The sequence below is a fragment of the Chlamydomonas reinhardtii genome, chromosome 2 (genome assembly GCF_000002595.2).
Source record: "Chlamydomonas reinhardtii strain CC-503 cw92 mt+ chromosome 2, whole genome shotgun sequence".
Lineage (NCBI taxonomy): Eukaryota > Viridiplantae > Chlorophyta > Chlorophyceae > Chlamydomonadales > Chlamydomonadaceae > Chlamydomonas > Chlamydomonas reinhardtii.
This window is the reverse complement of record NC_057005.1, coordinates 8830007-8848230: the sequence shown is the minus strand read 5'-3', so window position 1 is coordinate 8848230 and position 18224 is coordinate 8830007. Positions and strand designations below refer to the sequence as shown.

The 18224-nt window shown below is 62.5% G+C and overlaps 3 protein-coding genes across 3 annotated transcripts; 2 read left to right on the top strand and 1 right to left on the bottom strand.

The window, feature by feature from the left end:
- CHLRE_02g142607v5 (uncharacterized protein) lies at positions 1 to 12772 on the bottom strand. Its single transcript, XM_043060173.1, has 29 exons — positions 12107 to 12772; positions 11966 to 12034; positions 11799 to 11891; positions 10984 to 11650; positions 10714 to 10850; positions 10430 to 10606; positions 10072 to 10248; positions 7974 to 9890; positions 7404 to 7877; positions 7131 to 7331; positions 6926 to 7022; positions 6744 to 6836; positions 6418 to 6552; positions 6126 to 6233; positions 5808 to 5942; positions 5489 to 5623; positions 5170 to 5304; positions 4851 to 4985; positions 4532 to 4666; positions 4213 to 4347; positions 3894 to 4028; positions 3530 to 3709; positions 3345 to 3466; positions 3163 to 3273; positions 2943 to 3098; positions 2810 to 2881; positions 2620 to 2751; positions 2390 to 2556; positions 1 to 2236 (listed from the first exon to the last, which is right to left on the bottom strand). Exons 1-29 carry the CDS (start codon positions 12119 to 12121, stop codon positions 2041 to 2043), a joined length of 6441 nt encoding a protein of 2146 aa, XP_042927921.1. The 5' UTR covers positions 12122 to 12772; the 3' UTR covers positions 1 to 2040.
- A 520-nt stretch (positions 12773 to 13292) lies between these two features.
- Positions 13293 to 15338, top strand: CHLRE_02g142586v5 (uncharacterized protein). The gene is made up of 4 exons (XM_043060165.1): positions 13293 to 14415; positions 14529 to 14705; positions 14816 to 15040; positions 15232 to 15338. Exons 1-4 carry the CDS (start codon positions 14049 to 14051, stop codon positions 15246 to 15248), a joined length of 786 nt encoding a protein of 261 aa, XP_042927920.1. The 5' UTR covers positions 13293 to 14048; the 3' UTR covers positions 15249 to 15338.
- Positions 15339 to 16142: 804 nt separating this feature from the next.
- CHLRE_02g142566v5 (uncharacterized protein) lies at positions 16143 to 18222 on the top strand. Its single transcript, XM_043060164.1, has 5 exons — positions 16143 to 16568; positions 16690 to 16734; positions 17016 to 17062; positions 17445 to 17491; positions 17748 to 18222. The coding sequence occupies exons 1-5, from the start codon at positions 16552 to 16554 to the stop codon at positions 17850 to 17852; spliced, it is 261 nt and encodes an 86-aa protein (XP_042927919.1). The 5' UTR covers positions 16143 to 16551; the 3' UTR covers positions 17853 to 18222.
- The last annotated feature ends 2 nt before the right edge of the window (positions 18223 to 18224 follow it).

The window sequence follows — 18224 nt, the reverse complement described above, 5'->3', positions numbered from 1 at the left end:
ATAAATGTTGTCTCCGACTATGCAGTCTGCTCCCGTTGCTGGTGGCACTCGCCCACTCCCCAATCGCTTGGCATCGCTGCTGCGCCGTGCGTGTTCTGGCGCTTTCGTGTGAATCTGCACGAAACGAGCCTAACACTTAATCACTTGTGGAGTTCACGCCCTCCCACCTGACACACTCCTTCCCTCACCCACTTCCCAGTCGCTTGGCATCGCTGCTGTGCCGTGCGTGTTCTGGCGCTTTCGTGTGAATCTGCACGGAACGCGCCTGACACTTAATCACTTGTGGAGTTCACGCCCTCCCACCTGACACACTCCTTCCCTCACCCACTCCCCAATCGCTTGGCATCGCTGCTGCGCCGTGCGTGTTCTGGCGCTTTCGTGTGAATCTGCACGGAACGAGCCTAACACTTAATCACTTGTGGAGTTCACGCCCTCCCACCTGACACACTCCTTCCCTCACCCACTCCCCAGTCGCTTGGCATCGCTGCTGTGCCGTGCGTGTTCTGGCGCTTTCGTGTGAATCTGCACGGAACGCGCCTGACACTTAATCACTTGTGGAGTTCACGCCCTCCCACCTGACACACTCCTTCCCTCACCCACTCCCCAATCGCTTGGCATCGCTGCTGCGCCGTGCGTGTTCTGGCGCTTTCGTGTGAATCTGCACGGAACGAGCCTAACACTTAATCACTTGTGGAGTTCACGCCCTCCCACCTGACACACTCCTTCCCTCACCCACTCCCCAGTCGCTTGGCATCGCTGCTGTGCCGTGCGTGTTCTGGCGCTTTCGTGTGAATCTGCACGGAACGCGCCTGACACTTAATCACTTGTGGAGTTCACGCCCTCCCACCTGACACACTCCTTCCCTCACCCACTCCCCAATCGCTTGGCATCGCTGCTGCGCCGTGCGTGTTCTGGCGCTTTCGTGTGAATCTGCACGGAACGAGCCTAACACTTAATCACTTGTGGAGTTCACGCCCTCCCACCTGACACACTCCTTCCCTCACCCACTCCCCAGTCGCTTGGCATCGCTGCTGTGCCGTGCGTGTTCTGGCGCTTTCGTGTGAATCTACACGGAACGAGCCTAACACTTAATCACTTGTGGAGTTCACGCCCTCCCACCTGACACACTCCTTCCCTCACCCACTCCCCAGTCGCTTGGCATCGCTGCTGTGCCGTGCGTGTTCTGGCGCTTTCGTGTGAATCTGCACGGAACGCGCCTAACACTTAATCACTTGTGGAGTTCACGCCCTCCCACCTGACACACTCCTTCCCTCACCCACTCCCCAATCGCTTGGCATCGCTGCTGCGCCGTGCGTGTTCTGGCGCTTTCGTGTGAATCTGCACGGAACGAGCCTAACACTTAATCACTTGTGGAGTTCACGCCCTCCCACCTGACACACTCCTTCCCTCACCCACTCCCCAGTCGCTTGGCATCGCTGCTGTGCCGTGCGTGTTCTGGCGCTTTCGTGTGAATCTGCACGGAACGCGCCTGACACTTAATCACTTGTGGAGTTCACGCCCTCCCACCTGACACACTCCTTCCCTCACCCACTCCCCAATCGCTTGGCATCGCTGCTGCGCCGTGCGTGTTCTGGCGCTTTCGTGTGAATCTGCACGGAACGAGCCTAACACTTAATCACTTGTGGAGTTCACGCCCTCCCACCTGACACACTCCTTCCCTCACCCACTCCCCAGTCGCTTGGCATCGCTGCTGTGCCGTGCGTGTTCTGGCGCTTTCGTGTGAATCTACACGGAACGAGCCTAACACTGAATCACTTGTGGAGTTCACGCCCTGTCGAGCCGTGGAGCGATTGGTTTGCACCGGCAACTGCACTTCAGTCTCCCAAGCCCGCCGCCCGCTCATAACTTAAATCTCCCAGCTTATGTGGCAAAACCTGTGAAGTCTGTATTTCCGTGCCGCCATGCAAATCATGCACTCAGTAAACTTGTAAACCGTGTGCACCTAAGCGACCCCCCTTACAAACTTTCCAGCCACTGTCCAAATACACCGTTGCCCGCTTCTCTCCTATTTGACCGCCGCTACAGGACAGCTCCCTGCCACAGCATGTAGGCCAGCTCCACACGCAACCTGTCCATGTCCGCCTCGCCAAAGTCCAGCGGCCGGCCGGCGCTGCGGCGCATCATGTACATCATGGCGAAGATGCCGCAGTCGTTTGTCCCGTCTCTCTGCCGTGGCGCCACCAGATACGTACGCTGCCACTCTGTGGCTCGCCACCTGTGAGTTTACCGTAACCAGGCACGAACTACATACGTCATGCAGTGCCACGTGTGTTCCGTGCACCCGCACTGACCCACATGGACACGCACGCACAGCCCTCCTCCCTGCCCTCCTCACCCCTCCCACAGCATCTCAAGCAAAGATACGTACCGTTGGTCGTCCGCGTCCTCCAGATCCACGCCCAGCTTGTCCTTGGCCTCGTCCTCCACCCACTGCGCCAGATTCCCCAGCACCTCGACTCCCAGTGCCCATGCGGCGTCATCGGCGACCTTGGCGTCCTCCTCGGCGTCCTTGGCGTCCTTCTTTTTCAGAGGTACCTGAATGAAACCATGGCTTAACGAAGCACACGCAGCAAATACTGGCACGTGACTGTCACTTACCACGCGCATGAGTGGGTCATAGTACCGCAGCTCGTGTGCCCGCAGGTCCACCTCGGCACACGTGTAGTGCATGCCGTGGTGCACGGGGACGAAGATGCGGTCCAGCCGCAAGATGCTCATGTCGGGGGTGTACTGCGAGTAGCAAGGAGTGAGGAGATGCATGCGTGTCATCTGAGACTCTTCGACACACCTGCCCGGCCACCTTGAGCCTTTTTGGTGTCGTCCACTTTTTCACGTTGTCGTAGCAGTACTTGCCCTCATCCTGCAGAAGTAAGTACAGGTTAGAGGGCGATGACTACACTCCTGGATGCAAAACGTCGTACCGCATACAGCCGGTTGTAGAAGTACGTGTACAGAAAGTGGCATTGCGGTAGGTACACGTCCTTGACTGGGGCTCCCGCGGCAGCTGCCGATGCCTCGGCCGCTGCCCGTGCCGCAGCAGCTGCGTCTTTGTCCGCACGCAGCCGCGTGTCGCGGGCCTGAATGAAGGAGAATGGGGGTCCGTCACCATGACTTCAAATGAGAACCCCAACGAAACAGTACCTGTGCGCCGTGAATGAAGCGGCACATGACATTATCGCCAAGCGAGGATCCTTTTGCGAACTTCTGGACTTCCTGCCGTTGTAGCGTGACCTGTTTGTCGGTGATCATAACCTGCACACGCAAGCAGAGTTAGCAGCCGAGCACACAACAGCATCGTGCTGACTTGTACAGCCACAGCGCACCTCATCTAGGCGTGCTCCAGGCCGAAACAGGTTCTGAAGCCAGAACGACCTTGACTCCGGGGGATGGGCCTCCGCCAGGACTGTCTCCGACATTCCGCCGTTGGCAGCAATTAGAACCTCATCTGCCAGAGGTTCCACAGGCACCAGCAGGCCAATCAAGCGCCATCGGGGGCCCAAAACCCCGCCTCTGCCGTCAAGGACCGTGTGCGGCCCTGCAGCCGCCGCCGCTGCCAGCGCCGCGGCCGCCGCCGCTGCCGCCCGCACGTGCAGCGCTGCAGCCCCAGCCGCCTCCGCTGCCTCCGCCAGTTGTGCAGCCGACACCGTAGCCGCTAAGGGTGCAGAGGTTGGCGCGCCGCTGCCGCTGCCTGCGCGGTGGGAGAGCGGGAGGGCACTGAGTCAAGCCCAAGCACACGGGCGGCCGCCCCTCGGATCGCATGCACGTGCGCAAACCTTAAGGCATGTCCTGAGTGTGCCGCACGCTGGCCTTTCACTCTTGGCGGCGGCATACCCGCACCGCTGCCACAACAACTAGCCGCCCACTGTCCGCACCTGCCCTGATCGTCCCGCCCGCGCTCCCAGCGCCCAGCGCTGCAGCCCAAGCCGCCTCCGCCGCCACCGCCAGTTGTGCAGCCGACACCGTAGCCGCTGAGGGTGCAGAGGTTGGCGCGCAGTTGGTGCCGCTGCCTGCGCGGCGGGCGAGCGGGAGGGCACTGAGTCAAGCCCAAGCACACGGGCGGCCGCCCCTCGGATCGCATGCACGTGCGCAAAGCTAAAGGCATGTCCTGAGTGTGCCGCACGCTGGCCCTCCACACTTGGCGACGGCATACCCGCACCGCTGCCACAACAACTAGCCGCCCACTGTCCGCACCTGCCCTGATCGTCCCGCCCGCGCTCCCAGCGCCCAGCGCTGCAGCCCCAGCCGCCGCCGCCGCCACCGCCAGTTGTGCAGCCGACACCGTAGCCGCTGAGGGTGCAGAGGTTGGCGCGCAGCTGATGCCGCTGCCTGCGCGGTGGGCGAGCGGGAGGGCACTGAGTCAAGTGCAAGCACACGGGCGGCCGCCCCTCGGATTGCATGCACGTGCGCAAAGCTTAAGGCATGTCCTGAGTGTGCCGCACGCTGGCCTTTCACTCTTGGCGGCGGCATACCCGCACCGCTGCCACAACAACTAGCCGCCCACTGTCCGCACCTGCCCTGATCGTCCCGCCCGCGCTCCCAGCGCGCGGTTCCGCCGCCTTAGCCATCGTCGCCGCCACCGCCAGTTGTGCAGCCGACACCGTAGCCGCTGAGGGTGCAGAGGTTGGCGCGCAGCTGGTGCCGCTGCCTGCGCGGTGGGAGAGCGGGAGGGCGCTGACTCAAGTGCAAGCACACGGGCGGCCGCCCCTCGGATCGCAAGCACGTGCGCAAAGCTCAAGGCATGTCCTGAGTGTGCCGCACGCTGGCACTTCACTCTTGGCGACGGCATACCCGCACCGTCGCCAAAACAACTAGCCGTCCACTGTCCGCACCTGCCCTGATCGTCCCGCCCGCGCTCCCAGCGCCCAGCGCTGCAGCCCCAGCCGCCTCCGCCGCCACCGCCAGTTGTGCAGCCGACACCGTAGCCGCTGAGGGTGCAGAGGTTGGCGCGCAGCTGATGCCGCTGCCTGCGCGGTGGGCGAGCGGGAGGGCACTGAGTCAAGCCCAAGCACACGGGCGGCCGCCCCTCGGATCGCATGCACGTGCGCAAAGCTTAGGGCATGTCCTGAGTGTGCCGCACGCTGGCCTTTCACTCTTGGCGGCGGCATACCCGCACCGCTGCCACAACAACTAGCCGCCCACTGTCCGCACCTGCCCTGACCGTCCCGCCCGCGCTCCCAGCGCCCAGCGCTGCAGCCCCAGCCGCCGCCGCCGCCACCGCCAGTTGTGCAGCCGACACCGTAGCCGCTGAGGGTGCAGAGGTTTGCGCGCAGCTGGTGCCGCTGCCTGCGCGGTGGGAGAGCGGGAGGGCGCTGACTCAAGTGCAAGCACACGGGCGGCCGCCCCTCGGATCGCAAGCACGTGCGCAAAGCTTAGGGCATGTCCTGAGTGTGCCGCACGCTGGCACTTCACTCTTGGCGACGGCATACCCGCACCGTCGCCACAACAACTAGCCGTCCACTGTCCGCACCTGCCCTGATCGTCCCGCCCGCGCTCCCAGCGCCCAGCGCTGCAGCCCCAGCCGCCTCCGCCGCCACCGCCAGTTGTGCAGCCGACACCGTAGCCGCTGAGGGTGCAGAGGTTGGCGCGCAGTTGGTGCCGCTGCCTGCGCGGTGGGCGAGCGGGAGGGCACTGAGTCAAGCCCAAGCACACGGGCGGCCGCCCCTCGGATCGCATGCACGTGCGCTAAGCTTAAGGCATGTCCTGAGTGTGCCGCACGCTGGCCTTTCACTCTTGGCGGCGGCATACCCGCACCGCTGCCACAACAACTAGCCGCCCACTGTCCGCACCTGCCCTGATCGTCCCGCCCGCGCTCCCATCGCGCGGTTCCGCCGCCTTAGCCATCGTCGCCGCCACCGCCAGTTGTGCAGCCGACACCGTAGCCGCTGAGGGTGCAGAGGTTGGCGCGCAGCTGGTGCCGCTGCCTGCGCGGTGGGAGAGCGGGCGGGCGCTGACTCAAGTGCAAGCACACGGGCGGCCGCCCCTCGGATCGCAAGCACGTGCGCAAAGCTCAAGGCATGTCCTGAGTGTGCCGCACGCTGGCCCTTCACCTTGGCGACGGCATACCCGCACCGTCGCCACAACAACTAGCCGTCCACTGTCCGCACCTGCTCCGCCCACCCCGCCCGCGCTCCGGGCGCGCGGCGCGGCAGCCCCACCCGCCGCCGGCGGCGCCGCCTGCACAGGCGCTGGTGTGGGCGCGCCGCTGCCGCTGCCTGCGCAGTGGGAGAGCGGGAGGGCGCTGACTTAAGTGCAAGCACACGGGCGGCCGCCCACCGGATCGCAAGGCATTGCGCAGAGCCAAAGACATGTCCTGAATGTGCTGCACGCTGGCCCTTCACTCTTCGCGACGGCATACCCGCACCGTCGCCACAACAACTAGCCGCCCACTGTCCGCACCTGCCCTGATCGTCCCGCCCGCGCTCCGGGCGCGCGGCGCTGCAGCCCCACCCGCCGCCGCCGCCACAGCCAGTTGTGCAGCCGACACGGTAGCCGATGAGGGTGCAGAGGTTGGCGCGCAGCTGGTGCCGGCGCCTGCACGGTGGGCGAGCGGGAGGGCACTGAATCAAGCCCAAGCACACGGGTGGCCGCCCCTCGCATCGCAAGCAAACTGTGCAAAGCTCAAGACATGACCTGAGTGTGCTGCACGCTGGCCCTCCACGAGTGGCCACAGCATACCCGCACCACGGCCGCTGCCGCCGACAGGCGCCGCCCACTGCGCTCACCTGCCTCGCCCGCCCTGAGGCGCGCAGCGTTTGCTATCGCCAGCCTGGCCGGCCGCGTCGCGTCCAATTCCGCCGCCTCTGCCTCGCTCAAGTCTGCGAATTGGATACGAGAACAACTGCGTAACCCGCATCACCAAAGATCGAAAGTGGAGCCCCTATGGTTGCTTTCGTCCCTGTCTCACTCTCTCTGAACACAGGCGGCTCGTAGTCGGGCAGCGGTGCGTTGTCCTCATCGTCGACCCCACCACCATACTTTTGCTCCAGGAATGCGCCGTAGCTCTGTGGTGAAGACGTGGTTGAGGTGAACGCGGTGCAATTGTAACAGTACAGCCAATACCACGTCTGCTACCAATGCACCCCCGCATGCTTGCACAGGCCCCTACTCACGCCGAACTGCATGTGCAGATACTCCTGCGGCGTAGGGCTCTTGTGGCGCTTGCGGGATGGCTCCAGGTCCTCGGGGTCCGCCAGGCGCTGCGCCAGCACCGCCAGCCTCTTGTTGTGCTCCCACGTCTCGTGACCGTTCATCATGGTGTCACCAGTGCCGCTGGCCCCATTGGTGCCGTTGTTGGTTGTGCCATCCTTTGCCTACGGTAATACAGTTAATCACGTAGTGGCCAACGAACATGGAAGAAGCAACGGATGCACAGCCCTGCATACCTTGCGTCTTGGGCTGGTGTTGCGGTCCGGTGTCGGCTGGCTTACTTCCTCCAAGATGGGGGCCAGAGTGTTGGCCTTCCGCTTGAGCCGCGTGGGGTACTTGTGAACACTGGGTGACTGCTGCTCGGAGGCCGACGCTGTAGACATGGAGGGTCCAGGCTGCTCCGAGTGCTGCTCTGAGTGCTGCTCTGAGTGCTGCTGCACGTGCTGCTGCGAGTGCTGCTGCAAGCGTGGCTGCGAGCGTGTCCGCCAGTACTTCCGCGTTTTAGGCAAGGGCTCCTTAGGCAGCTTGTCCTCGGCGTACGGGCCCAACGACCACACGTATTTGCAGTACTGCAGGCATGTCCCTGTGCCTGCAGCCCCAGGCTGCGCTGCAGGTTGCCACTGCTCTCGTACCAAGTGCGCGTGGATGTTGACATCCGCCTTGAACCATTTACGCCCGGCCTTTGTCACACCAGCTGGACGCTTCAGCGCCTGCGTGTCAAGGCATGGATGTAGGGTGTAAGGAAAGGAGGAAGAGGGATAGGGGCTGAAGTCAGGGGAATAAGCTGGCACATGAAGCCAACGCACCTGCGGAACTCGTACAGCCATGGCGGTACCCCTCATGATGACGGCCTCAGCCTGGGGCTCAGCATCCGACATGTCGCCAGGGCCAGAGCCCGGCTCGCCACCACCACCGCCGCCGCCGATGCCATCACCGGAGGCGTCCGCCGACACGTCGCCAGGGCCAGGCTCCAGCTCGCCACCGCCGCCGTCTCCACCGCCCTGAATGCCGCGGCCCGGCCTGCTGGTGCTGGGGCCTCGCCCCGCCTCATCAGCTGCCATGGTCCGCAGCGGCTGCTCATCCTCCTCGGCGTGGGTAGTGTGGGCCTCGCAGCCGACGTCGCCAGGGCCAGGCTCCAGCTCGCCACCGCCGCCGTCTCCACCGCCCTGAATGCCGCGGCCCGGCCTGCTGGTGCTGGGGCCTCGCCCCGCCTCATCAGCTGCCATGGTCCGCAGCGGCTGCTCATCCTCCTCGGCGTGGGTAGTGTGGGCGTCGCAGCCGACGTCGCCAGGGCCAGGCTCCAGCTCGCCACCGCCGCCGTCTCCGCCGCCCTGAATGCCGCGGCCCCGCCTGCTGGTTCTGCGGCCTCGCCCCGCCGCAGCAGCTGCCCCGCCACCGCGGCGTTTTCGCCGGCCCGTGGTCGGCGGCGGCTGGTCATCCTCCTCGGCGTGGGTAGCGTGGGCCTCGCCGCCGATGCCGTCACCAGAGGCGTCCGCCGACACGTCGCCAGGGCCAGGCTCCAGCTCGCCACCGCCGCCGTCTCCGCCGCCCTGAATGCCGCGGCCCCGCCTGCTGGTTCTGCGGCCTCGCCCCGCCGCAGCAGCTGCCCCGCCACCGCGGCGTTTTCGCCGGCCCGTGGTCTGCGGCGGCTGGTCATCCTCCTCAGCGTGGGTAGCGTGGGCCTCGCCGCCGATGCCGTCACCGGAGGCGTCGGCCGACACGTCGCCAGGGCCAGGCTCCAGCTCGCCACCGTCGCCGTCTCCGCCGCCCTGAATGCCGCGGCCCCGCCTGCTGGTTCTGCGGCCTCGCCCCGCCGCAGCAGCTGCCCCGCCACCGCGGCGTTTTCGCCGGCCCGTGGTCTGCGGCGGCTGGTCATCCTCCTCAGCGTGGGTAGCGTGGGCCTCGCCGCCGATGCCGTCACCGGAGGCGTCGGCCGACACGTCGCCAGGGCCAGGCTCCAGCTCGCCACCGTCGCCGTCTCCGCCGCCCTGAATGCCGCGGCCCCGCCTGCTGGTTCTGCGGCCTCGCCCCGCCGCAGCAGCTGCCCCGCCACCGCGGCGTTTTCGCCGGCCCGTGGTCTGCGGCGGCTGGTCATCCTCCTCGGCGTGGGTAGCGTGGGCCTCGCCGCCCCGGCCCTCGCCGTCGTGGCCCACACCGCCGTCGTCGCCGTCCAGGTCCTCCTCGGCTGCATGCCGCCTGCGGCCGCCGCCTGCGTTGGCGGCTTTCACCCAGTCCTTCATCAAGCCAGGGTTGGCACGCCGAACGGCCTCCAGTGCCGACCCACGAGTGTGCCCTCGCATGATCACTAGGTTGCTCATGTGGCGAAGGCTGGGGAGCTTGTCCCGGGAGCCGGGTGGCACATTCGAACTGATTGTCGCCGAGTAATGCAGAAAGTCCCACAGCAGGCCCTTCAAAAACACCCGGCGGATGTAGATCTCAAAGAGCAATGGCAGCACCTCTTGCCTCCACTTTTCAGCATGGATACTGCGGGACCCTCGACGCATCTTGGTGTCCAGAGACGCTAGGGCGGTCCTGAACACATCCACGCGCTGCATGGTTAGCGCGCCGTCAGTGGGGGCGTCCACGCCCACCGCCGCCGCCGCGGCTGCCGCAGTGCCGCCTGCCTCCAGCTCCAAGCCCGCCGTGCCGCTGTCCGTAGCCGGCGCCGCCTCCGGGGACGCCTGCGGCACTGCTGCGGCTGTTGGCGGCGCCGGCAGCCCCACCTGCATGCATGCAAAGGCGGAAGGAACGAAGTGAGGGTGCACAGACGTCCGGAGAACTGAAGGGTGCACGTGGCGCTGGGCCGCATGCATGCCACAGCCACAGGTAGGAAGACCTAACACACCGCAAGTGCCTTCATGCACACCAGCAGCAGCCCTCAACAGCCAAAGCAGCCTCACGTACCTGCAGCTCGGCTCTCGCGCCGTCAGTGGGGGCGTCCACGCCCACCGCCGCCGCCGCGGCTGCCGCAATGCCGCCTGCCTCCAGCTCCAAGCCCGCCGTGCCGCTGTCCGTAGCCGGCGCCGCCTCCGGGGACGCCTGCGGCACTGCTGCGGCTGTTGGCGGCGCCGGCAGCCCCACCTGCATGCATGCAAAGGCGAAAGGAACGAAGTGAGGGTGCACAGACGTCCGGAGAACTGAAGGGTGCACGTGGCGCTGGGCCGCATGCATGCCACAGCCACAGGTAGGAAGACCTAACACACCGCAAGTGCCTTCATGCACACCAGCAGCAGCCCTCAACAGCCAAAGCAGCCTCACGTACCTGCAGCTCGGCTCTCGCGCCATCAGTGGGGGCGTCCACGCCCACCGCCGCCGCCGCGGCTGCCGCAGTGCCGCCTGCCTCCAGCTCCAAGCCCGCCGTGCCGCTGTCCGTAGCCGGCGCCGCCTCCGGGGACGCCTGCGGCACTGCTGCGACTGTTGGCGGCGCCGGCAGCCCCACCTGCATGCATGCAAAGGCGGAAGGAACGAAGTGAGGGCGCACAGACATCCGTGGAGGAGCGCTCATAATCTCTACCGGGCAACTATACTGTACAATGCCAAACGCACCTTCAACTTCTCAGTCAGGCGCTCCCGCACCGTCTTTAGCATGTTGTAGAGGGACGTTCCAAGCCAGCGCGCCGACTCCTTGTTCCAGGTGCTGGTCTGAAGTTTCAGCGCTGGCAGAAGCTGCGCCTCGCTGAGCTCTGAGCCCACAAGACCACGACGGGAATTACACGGGTGCGGCATTAAGTGCGAGGCAACCATGCTCCCCCCTCGCTCACTTTACTCCCACGATCCTTGGCTCCCTCATTCCCAGCCTCTGTCCGTGCCGCTTACCTTCACCTTGGACGGGGCGGGTGTCGTTCTGAATGGCCGTCACCATAATGTGCTCGATCACGTCCATCACGGTCGTCGTGTCAAGTTGCCCCGCGCGCTCATACATCTCGTAGAGCTCGCGGACGGTGATGCTGCGCAGATCAAATAAAATCCGGATGGGCATTGCGTGCGTCGTGTACGATTTCACACCATGTTCTGCATCCGCAGCCAAGCCCAAGGTCGCCAGCTCCCCTTTCCCCCGCGCCACGTGCTTGTCATGCTGTGTAGCCAAACGATCCCAGGTATGCTCCACGTACTCCTCAGCTGAGCGGTGCCGCTTCTGCTGGTCCGTGCGTTGCGGGTATTTGGTCCGAGCTGCTGCTGCTGCTGCGTGGCCACTCCCCCCGCCCCTGCTGCTGGGCCCGTCGCCTCCGCCTGGGTGCATGGCGGCAGCCTCATCTCCGCCCGTTTCTGAAGCGCCTCTGCTCAACCCTGCGGCCTCTGACGTGTCCGCTACCACCGCCGCCGTCACCGGCTCAGACTGCCTGGCAGGCGCAGGCTGGCAGGTGCGCACACGTGGGCGCAGCTGCTGCAGCTTGTCGCTTAAGAGCGCCAGGGCTCTAATCTGCTCCGGCTGTAGCTGCCCTTCGATCTCTGCCGTTATCCGCCTCTGCTGCCTTTGGGGCGCCTGCATCAGGAGTTCAAAGAAGGACAGCAGGCTTTGCAGCCATTGAGACGTCGTGCCTGTGTGTGAGGATCACGAGGGGCAAGAATCGGAAGCTCAGCATCTGTGTGTGGCACGCGCGCATTTGCCAAGCTGCCATCTCATGCCTCACCCGCTCCTTCATCTTCCATATCTTGGTCATCGCCATCCGCGTGCTGGTGGGGAAGCGGCCCACCAGGAGGCGGTTCTGCCATCGCTCCCGTCGCTGCGGTCGAGGTATGAGGTGGCAGAAGTTAAACAAGTCAAAAATGCGCACTGCCATAGTCCCAGTAACCTCACCCATGCCTTCATCCCCGTGTGACTCGTCTTGACCGCGTTGCTCCGCATGGCAGTCCGCTTCCGCGCGCGCTGTTGAGAGTTCAGGTCGGGCATCGGGGGTTGGCCGCGAATGTAAAAAGCCGATTGCACACAGAAGCTTACCGGTAGCTTCGCCATTGTTAAAGTGCACCTCGGGTTGAGCTGCGACGACTTCGCTGGGCCGCTCCAGTTCTCCAGTGCCTTGTTTCCCCTCCGAAGTCTCCTCCTCCTCCTCCTCCTCCTCCTCCTCCTCTTCCTGATCAGCACTACCTGGCAAATACTCTGAACCTAACGATGTAGTAGGCACTTCTTCTTCGTCTATGACTTCTTCAGAAAACTCCTCAGGGAAGGCCATGAATGCATTCTATAAAATAAAGTCAAACCTAGATGTTTTACGGTTTTACAGTAGCGCAGGACTGTAAGCGAGGCCAAGGTCCGAGCGCCGGAGCGCGGGGGTTGGTTCCAGGGTCACCTCATGCAGGGTGGACGAGGCAGGCGCCTTGACAATAGTTGAAGTGTTACATGTGACAGTACTAGTCTGTGCTGACGCACGTTTGTCTATGCATCCATTACAGCAGTCAGCAGTTGTCTTGTTCTCGCTGGCGCTGCTTGGGCCTCGCCTCCGGCTCTATACCAATCCCACTTCCACAATGCCACGCGTATCATCAAATAATGTAGATGCTGCCCTGTGGCCGAGCGCTCAGGGCGCACTTGCTGCTGGTTTGACCAACAGCGAGGCTGCGCCCGGAGCTCTCTCCGGCCAAGCGCAGAACTAGTCTGCAGCACACTGGTGGCATTATACCAGTGAATGTTGCCAGAAAATACTGCTTGGCGGGCAGAAGCGCACGCAGGGCTCTTGTCTGGGCGACGGCAGCCCCCCGGCCAGAGGGCGCGGCCGGGAGCCGGCTCCGCCCAAACAAGCTTCTGCGGACGTGTACTCGTTGCCCGACCGCCACACTACCACAACGTTATACATACTTGTCACCATTAGTGATCGGGCGCACGTATCCCACCCTGGCGCGCTAGCATTTTAGCCTGCAGTGCATCGGATGGCGCGGAAGCGGCACCTATCAGCCGCAAGCCCTCACAGCCCGTTCAACAGCCTCAAATGTTTATAGATATGTGATGTTAAGCTTGTTTGGGGACTCGCGGCGCGTTTGGGGACGGTTGGGGTGTGGACGGGCTCCAGGCCAGCGGGGGCGGACTGGAGCCGGCTCCGGAAATCCTGGCACGGCGAGCAGCGAAAACCTGCGCGGCCGCAGCAACAACCATCCAAATGTATAATAGAAGCTCAAGCACAAAGTTTAGAAGCAATTTGCGCTGTCTTGTCGAGCTTTCTCTGACGTGCCGAAGGTGCTCGCCCACCCCGACCACGCTCCGCCTCGCTTTCTGATTTTATCAGCAAAAATGACACGTAATACTGCAAGGAGACAGCTTAGGATTACTGCGCGTCTTGTCTTTTGTGTATGGCCGTTTCTGGTTGTCCAGTCACGCGAAAAAGCGGGCCACAAGAGGGCGAAAACATTCGCCGGGTTGTTATGCTGTTGTGTTTTACAACCATTCTGCAGTTCTAGTATCACCTGCCATTCTGCAGTTCTAGTATCACTCGCCAACACACTCGCGTTGCGTGCCATACACACAGCGCGCGGCCCCCTCACTCCCCTCTGCAACGCCCGCCTGCTGCTTGCTACCTTATGCCTGTCCGATTCCGGTCCTGCATACAAGGCCTTTCTTACAACAGCTCATATCCGCTTCGGCAGGCCGGTTCCTTACTGCAATGTCTAAACACCACCGGTCTGATAAATTAACAACATATGGTTCGTCAACCGCCCCGCCTCCAGAAAAGCCTCAGCGCAAAGTACCTTCAGAGCGCTGCGAGCGGGATGCCGCCGAACCGGGTCCCCGGCTGCCGAAGCCTAGGGCACGGTCAGCTGCAGCTCGTGGGGAGTCCTCAGGAGATCAGCAGGCACAGTTTGATTCAGGGGGGCCTGGATCCCGCAAGCATGTGCCATGGACTGAGCGGCAGGAGCGCCTTGAGGCTGCCTGGGCAAAATACGCAGAGCAGATGCGCATCACTTTCATGCAGCAAGCGGCTGCATTAAACGAGCAGCGGTTGTTGCGACGGAAGCTCTTATTAGAGCAGGCGCAACAGCGCTTCGATGCGCTTGCGGCGTCGTGGCAGGCAGCGCACGCGTGCACAACGTCAGCTACGTCGTGCACCACGTACAACAACGTGCGGTACATTGGCCTGCAGTGCAGCGGAGTGGTGAGCGTGCCGACGGTTACGTGCAGCTGTGGGGCCGCTTTTACGCCGGACGCAATTGCTGCCGGGTGCTTTCCCAGCACGCCCACGGAGTATGACACGCTGTATGATCTGGAGGTACACAACGCCTACGCGTGGCTCGGGCTTCGTGCAGGCCTTTCTGCATCAGGTTAGTGCGGGCGGCAAGCAGGGGCAACCATGTGTGTGCACGGTTGGATTCGCCGATGTTAGCCAGCTCGAGGCTCAGGTACATATGTGCTGATACCTGCCCTCTGGATACAGACTTCACAGAATTCCTGGCGGAGTTCAGCGGGACGGGCTTGGACGACCGCCAGTACCTGGGCTCGTTTTTCGGCCACTTGCGGGCGTCTCACAATCACGACAGCTTTGGGGCGCTGGGCGTGGAGGGCCTGGACCAGGGCCCGTTCAGCGGATGCCCCGTCTGCTCTGCAACCGCAAGTGGGTGGCCAACGATGCTGCGGGTGACACTATTCCTGGTTATTCCGGTTAGCCATAGGTTAGCCTTGCTGCTACTTGTTCAGGTGTTTCCGTTGCCTCCCACCACACAGATACCGCCCACCCCTACCGCCTTGGAGTAGCAGCAGATGCAGTCACGAAGCTGGGGCATTTCGCCAGCTGTGGCATTGCCAGCTCGGGCATTCCTCCGCAGCTGTCTGGCCACTTCGGTGCCGTGGATGCGGAGGTGCAGCAGCTCTTCGAGGCGGGACAGCTCAATCTGCAGGCGGTAGTGAAGGACTTGCCCAGCAATGCAGCGGCCGATGCGCGCAGTGAGGGTGCGTGCGAATGCCAGACGTCACTGCACTGTGCTCGCGCGGACTCTGCGGCAACCGGGGCATGCGACGTGCATGGTGTGGTCGGGGCAGTCTGCATGCACGGGCTGCCGGTTAGGGAAGTTTTCTGCGACCTGCGCACCCCAGAGCAGTTTGCTTATTACCTGCTCATGCTAGACCACCTCGTGACGCAGCGCCAGGATCTAGCTGACGTCTACATAGATTTTGGTTGCCGGCTCAGCAGCACATGGCAGCAATACCACTCTGGGAAAAGGTCTTCCCCGGAAAAAAATCCGTTCCCGGAAAAATGCTGAACTTTCCCGTAAGGGGCCAAAACTTTCCCGGAAGGGGGGCAAAACTTCCCCGTAGCCGGGGTTCCCCGGAACCCCCACGTCTCTGCTGCTGGCGGATTTGTGCTCGCATATGTGCAGGCTCCCTTAATTTCAAGCTCATCAAGGCCCTTAGGGTTTGTTCCATAATGCACGCAGTCGACCCCATCCCACCCCACTTCAACCCAACCCGGAACTGCACGGAGGTTCACCGGAACTCTTTCCTGTCTGGGTTGTGTGGCTGGTGCAGCCGGTGACCTGAGTTGTCAGGCGCAAACAGCTGGCAAACAAACGCGCATGTGTGTGTGTGTGTGTGTGTGTGTGTGTGTGTGTGTGTGTGTGTGTGTGTGTGTGTGTGTGTGTGTGTGTGTGTGTGTGTGTGTGTGTGTGTGTGTGTGTGTGTGTGTGTGTGTGTGTGTGTGTGTGTGTGTGTGTGTGTGTGTGTGTGTGTGTGTGTGTGTGTGTGTGTGTGTGTGTGTGTGTGTGTGTGTGTGTGTGTGTGTGTGTGTGTGTGTGTTGGTGGTGGTGGTGGTGGGGGGCGGGGCCTGGTGTAGGACAAGGTGCGGCATTGCGGCACCAATGTCACATCCACACCCAACCCCAGAGAACAGGCATGTAGGCAGGGAGGATTTGGAAAGTCGGCAGAGGCTGATGGACTGGAAACGGGGCGGGGGGGCGGGGCGGGGGGGGGGGGGGGGGAAGGCGACCGGCGAGCATCTGCATGGGGTTTCGCGAGCCTGACTTCAAGCAACAAGCGTGTAAGCGTGTTAACTTACGTAAATATTGTAGCATACATAAGATAGTACCTACTTATACTTGATACGTGCATTTCGTCTCAGCTGTTCTGCAGCTGTTGCACTTACTTATGTCGCTGTCCCTTGCTCCGCTCTCCCTCGCTAATTTGCGTTTTGAACACAAGTTAAGACTACCTCAAATGTCGGTAGCTACTTTGCTGACTGGGGCCGCGAATTCTCGCGCTGCTGACTCGTTGACCGGCTCGGCGACGCTGCTCAGACGTCAGCTGAAGCCAGCTGTCACGTAAGGTTTACGAGTCAGCGTCCGTTTGTATCAGCTTTGCTTCAAAGTTTGTCTTCTCGGTCGCCCGCATCATCGCCATCCAACATGGCTCTGCAACACTACCGGCAACACACGTTCGTCCAGGTTAGTCGACAGGTTGCAATGACAATGGGATGCGTTAACTGGCCGTGTGGTTGAGCAGCAGCGGGATGTCGCAGCACCGGACCCGCACGCCGCTCACGAACGGCCGGTGATGTGCCGCCCGCCCGCCCCCCGTCAACCCCGCGTGTGTTGTGTGTTGTGCAGGATTCAACCTCTCACTCTTGGGAACGGTTTCAGGAGCTCTTTGGGGTGAGTTCATGAGATGGGTTTAGGGAGTTGTCGTAGGTGCTGGGCCATAGGCGGCTTAGGTGGCTGAAGTCCACCTCCTCGCGCTATGTGTGCGTGTGGCGGGGGGAGGGGGGCTTCAACAAATGACTGTTTGCTGCCTACCTGCCTGCCTGTAAGGTGTTGGCATCTATGGCTACCTTGCCACGATACCTTGATCCCGTGTCATGTACCCGCCCGCTGCCCTGCCCCGCCACACCTTGGCGCCCAACCCCTGCTGCTTCCCCAACGGATCGGTCCCCCAGACGGCTGGCTGACAGGCACTACACCTCCGACATAGTGCTCAGCAACGGTGAGTGTCCGCGACACATGTTGGCATACATAGACGCAGTACTTGTGCGTCGTTGTGTGTGTTGGTGGGAGGTAGTGGGGTAATCCGTGTGAAGCATGACAGCGATGCTGAGGTGGCCGGAAGGTGATTCCCTGGCAACCCTGCGTGCACAGGGCTCTTGCCTCTTATACGCTGCCTCCCTGACCTTGGCTGCAATGTGTCGTCTCTGCCGTTTGTGGCAGAGGAATGACGAGCAGTAACATATATGTGTGGCTACCTTGCCATGATACCTTAATCCCGTGTCACATACCCGCCCGCTGCCCTGCCCTGCCACACCTTGGTACCCAACCCTGTCCCATCGCACACCCAACCCCTGCTGCTTCCCTCCGGACCCGTCCCCCAGACGGCTGGCTGACTGCCACTACACCTCCAATATTGTGCCCAGCAACGGTGAGTGTCCGCAACACATGTTGGCATACACAGACGCAGTCTTTGTGCGTCGTTGTGTGTGTTGGTGGGAGGTGGTGGGGTAAATCGGTGTGAAGCATGACGGAGATGCTGAGGTGCCCGTAAGGTGGTTCCTTGGCAACCCTGCGTGCACAGGGCTTTTGTCTCTTATACGCTGCCTCCCTGACTTTGGCTGCAAGGTGTCGTCTCTGCCGTTTGTGGCTAGCTGTAACATGTATGTGTGGCCGCGTGCATGCAGGCGCAACCATGTAACACAGCCAACAAGCAGGCAGTGGAGGCGCAACTAAGGATCCGGCATGGGCAGCAGCTGGTCCAGCAGCACAAGGGGTGGAGGCGGGCATGATGGTGCCAAGGACGGAGTTTGGTCATAGGAAGATGTGGCGGCTGCGGTGGAGGTGGGCATCAAGGTTGTCGGATGCATTGTACCAGCAGACACGCAAGTGATGGCGCTAGTCATTGTTGCACGTTAAGGTTTGCACGCATACACATAAGGCAGACATCATACGGTTTGGTGTAGTGTTGCATGAGCGTAATGGACTTGTCAACGAGGAGCAGGTGTGTGGCCGGTGTCGTAAAAGGATAACGTAGATAACGCAGTATTGCGTGGTGTACAGTGTGGATCCTAAGTGTGTTAGCAGCTCCCAAAACTTTCCCGTTCGGGTGCTGAACTCTCCCGTAAAAGGGCTTCACTTGCCCGTAAGCACTTCCCCGTAAG